The following is a 4,274-nucleotide window of genomic DNA, read 5'->3' on the forward strand; positions in this document are numbered from 1 at the left end:
GCCACAAACAACTCCCAGTGAAGACCAAGGTCATGGGCACTAAAATATGGCCAATACAGCCAACACAAAGGTACCAAAATCCCTGCAGTGTGGTTGAGACCTGATGAGAGAAAACTGTGTCTTCACCGAAAAGGTAAGGATAACCTCACCAGCACAACTTCACAATTGCATGAAGATAATATGCTTAATATGCTTACTTAAAAGCGTTTCTAATACACAATAACAGCAATACTTAAACCCAGAAGCAACCAGCTTGAAATCCTCCATACAAATAAAGCCACATCAAAAATAACAGAATCTTCGAGTACAATATCAGAGCAACCACCACCATACATATTTTCTCATAGTAAAAGAAAATATAAACTTATAATTATATGAAATAAAACTATACTTCATAAAATTAAAATAAAAAAGCAAGCAACACTTCAGTTCCTGACAGAATACAAACTAATCTAATTTAGTCACGCTGGCTACCATTACTCAGAAATGAACTACATCTTAAAAGGTGCAGATGCACAGAGGAAGTGGCGATAAAAGCACAGCTAATACAATCATCAAACGAGAGCATATACTCTGCAATCACGCAAATCACCAGAACCACATAAAGCATCAGCTCCCAACAAGCGGTCATACACCTGAATCAAATATTCATCAACTCAATTCATCATTCAATTCAACCATAAACCACGCAAACAGTTCAACACAACAACCATGCAAATCAGATTCACCCAAAATGAAGTAAATAATCAACACAAAGCATGCAATGTGTTTTTCCTAGTAACTTGGAAAATAGGAATTGGAAAGAATACCAAATATTTTGAATGTTGAGGTGACAAAACAAAGAAAATTGGCTGGTAAAGCAAGAATGCTGACGGGCCAAAATCGCAATCACTAATGGTAAGAAAAATGATAGTGCCAGAACAGTGAAGTTGCAACACATAAAAATTTTGAAGACAAATTTCAGTCTTATACCAAGTTAGACTTCCAAAACACGTTTTGAACAGACATGATCATCAATAAAAAATGATGGACTGATACAAATATAACAAGTTAGAAGGTTTTGAAAGAAACATCACCAATAAAATATCAAAAGGTTGCTGGATAGAAATTTTGAGGCTAGTAAATTAGTAAAACATATTGAACTTTTTATACTCTATGGATATGAGGGAAGTAACTCTATTACATCTGGTTTTACTATTACTATGTCCCATTCAGGAGCTGTTACGATATGTGCAGATCCAATAGGTGGCAAATTGAGAAAACAAAACACAACTACTCCACTAGCCATAAAAATAAAAATTAAAAATTAAAACTTAAAATGAGAGGTCAATCCATACAATTTCAACAACATTTAAACTCAATGCCCAAAGCCAGAAACTATCCACTAATCGAACTACATTGACCTTTTTATTCAGATATTCCACTACCATGAAAGGCACGTCACACTCAAACAATGCGTCGAAAGGCATCCAACTTGAAAATAAGTTTCACAGGAATTAGATATTATCAAGTTACGAAATTTAAGTTTTGAAAAGATGCGGGACTAAATTCCCATACAAATAAACAAATGGGCGGAAGAAGAAAAGACAAAATCTCAACACTCTTTTGATGATAAAAAGAATACCAAAAATAAAACTATGGGGATAAGCAAAAATCATCTTGACTCACAAAATACTAATCTCATAATCATCTTACTAATTATTCTCAAATCCGACTTCTCCGCCTTTTTAAATTTACTCACAAACAAGAAGTCAAGGCATGTACCACTACTAAAAGGAAAGCCCAAAACACCCATCCATCTATAGAAAACAGTTATCTGAATAAGAATTCACAAAGTCACTCGCAGACAGGTGAATTATCACAGAAACTTGAGAGAAACAAACACAAAACACCCCAAGCAAATCAACAACCAAATGCAATGCAACAAAAACCAAAAAGTACCAAACAAATGCAGGATACTCGAAAAATAAAGCAACGACCATACCTCAGTAATACGACCTCAACAACCAAATGCAATGCAACAAAAACCAAAAAAGTACCAAACAAATGCAGGATACTTGAAAAATAAAGCAACGACCATACCTCAGTAATACGGTGCATTGGGATACATTCCCCCGGGAGGAACCCTTGGCAAGGGTGATGTACCTGGCTGGTGGTGTTGATTCTGAAATGCTGACAGGCCATAAGGTCCACCCTCAGGATACCTAGCAGAAGGCAACCCACCTGAGCTCGGTGGCAATCCATACAAAGACGACCCAGTACCACCAGTGCCGCTACCAGGAGCTCCACCACCACCAACTCCACCCAACCCACCAGCACCACCCAAACCATATCCTGTAGAACCGGGCCCACCGTAATTATAAGCACCACCCAGCCCAGAACCATACCCACCACTCCCCGGCCCCTGATTTCCCACAGGTCCACCCAGAGGATGATGCCCCAACGGAGGTTGGCCACCCGAAAACCCCCCATACCCAAACCCACCGGGCCCGCCATACTGCCCAGGCATCGACGACGGCGGAGCCATCCCCATCCCATCTCCATGGGCATTCGGTCCACCCACCGACCCCTGCCCGGCGCCACCGTCGGCACCGCCGCCGCCCATCTTGGGCTTCTTCCCATCGCTAGCAAACTTACAATTCAACTGCCTCCCCTCAATGTTCTTGATGGGATCAACCAGCGCCTTCTGCGCACCCTCCGGAGACTTGTACACAAACAAAGCATAGCCTTTGCACTTGCCGGTCTGCTTGTCAAACCCTAGCGGCCCCTCCTCAACCTCGCCGTACTGTGCGAAATGCGCCAGCAGCTTATCCGCCGCCATCTCATACGGCACATTGGCCACGTAGATCTTCCGGAGCGAGACGTCGACGGGGTTGACGGAGGCGGTGGTGGAGCCCTGGTTGCCGGCGGCGGCGAGCTGCGTGACGGTCATGCGGCCGTCGATCTTCTTGCTGGGCTCCTTGAGGGCGAGGTAGGCGGCGTCGACGTGCTTGAAGGTGACGAAGCCGTAGCCTTTGCTCTTGCCGGTGTTCTTGTCGAGAATGACGATGGCTTCCTCGAGCTCGCCGTAGGCGGAGAAGAGGCTGCGGAGGCCCTCGGTGGTGGTGTCCCAGCCGAGGCCGCGGATGAAGAGCTTGCGCTGGGCGGTGTCGGGATCGGCGATCAATCGGACGGCGTCGAGGACGTCGGAGTGGCGGGAGATGGCGTCGAGGAGGACGTCGATGAGCTGATCCGGGGTGAATCGCTCGATGATTTTCCGGGCGTCTTCGCGATCGAGCTTGGGGATGGAGGGGTCGGTGTCCAAAACGACGCCGTTCTCGTCGAGCTTGCGCTTCTTGGTTGGGTCCATTTTTTGGGGGCAAGGATAAACCCTAACCCTTGGGAAGGAATCGAGATAGAAGACGGCTACTGAGAGTTTTTACTGTTCTGTTTGGTTTGGTTTGGTTTGCTAGAGTTTCTTGTGTTTATATATAGATTCGGGATGGGCCGCTGTCAAAGTTGGATCGGTGCAAGGCCGTCTATGTGACTTTGTGTAATGCAAAGTCATGCTTGAATAAGGTTCGGTGCCTTGTTTAACATTTTTTTCTATTTTTATTTGTTTATGTAAGTGATTTTTGGTGACCTAGAACCATAAGATTCTTAGCTAGCTCGTAATCCCCGAGGTACGATAAACCGGGCCGCTGTGGATACTTTGGGCTCTTCTACTGACGAATATTTTCCTAGTTTTAAAGAGTGAACTAGGGAAGAATCAGATCTCGCAAAGCACCATTAAATTTCGTTTTGACCATTGAAACTCATTAAGATTCGTTAAGAGAGTACTAATTATGGGGTCTCTTGCTTGATGGGGTCTTGTCGTGTTAAGGGAATGACTAATTAATACCCATTAAGGTAACGTGCACATTAAGATGATAAAATCAAAACTAAACCATTAAATTTTCGTGTTAATTATTAAAACTCATTAAGATTCATTAAGAAAATAACTAGCTAGTTATAAAAGTTAAAAACAAGAAGCATAAGGGAATGACTAATTAATACCCATTAAGGTAACGTGCACATTAAGATGCTAAAATCAAAACCAAATCATTAAATTTTCGTGTTAATCATTAAAACTCATTAAGATCAATTAAGAAAATAACTAGCTAGTTATAAAAGTTAAAAACAAGAAGCATACCCGAGCGCTGTCGTCAGTGGCCTGCAACTCTGCAAGCTTGGGGTCTCCTATGCCTCTCAACCATCAATTGCTCAAGCGATTAAGCACAAAGAGGTCCACCGCG

The 4,274-nt window shown here is 43.1% G+C and overlaps 1 protein-coding gene across 1 annotated transcript; it reads right to left on the reverse strand.

Annotated features, from left to right (window-relative positions):
* Positions 1 to 232: 232 nt before the first annotated feature.
* LOC133728148 (UBP1-associated protein 2C) lies at positions 233 to 3,451 on the reverse strand. The gene is made up of 2 exons (XM_062155561.1): positions 2,083 to 3,451; positions 233 to 635 (listed from the first exon to the last, which is right to left on the reverse strand). The coding sequence occupies exon 1, from the start codon at positions 3,347 to 3,349 to the stop codon at positions 2,084 to 2,086; it is 1,266 nt and encodes a 421-aa protein (XP_062011545.1). The 5' UTR covers positions 3,350 to 3,451; the 3' UTR covers positions 233 to 635; position 2,083.
* Positions 3,452 to 4,274: the final 823 nt, after the last annotated feature.

The sequence above is a fragment of the Rosa rugosa genome, chromosome 2 (assembly GCF_958449725.1).
Source record: "Rosa rugosa chromosome 2, drRosRugo1.1, whole genome shotgun sequence".
Taxonomy (NCBI): domain Eukaryota; kingdom Viridiplantae; phylum Streptophyta; class Magnoliopsida; order Rosales; family Rosaceae; genus Rosa; species Rosa rugosa.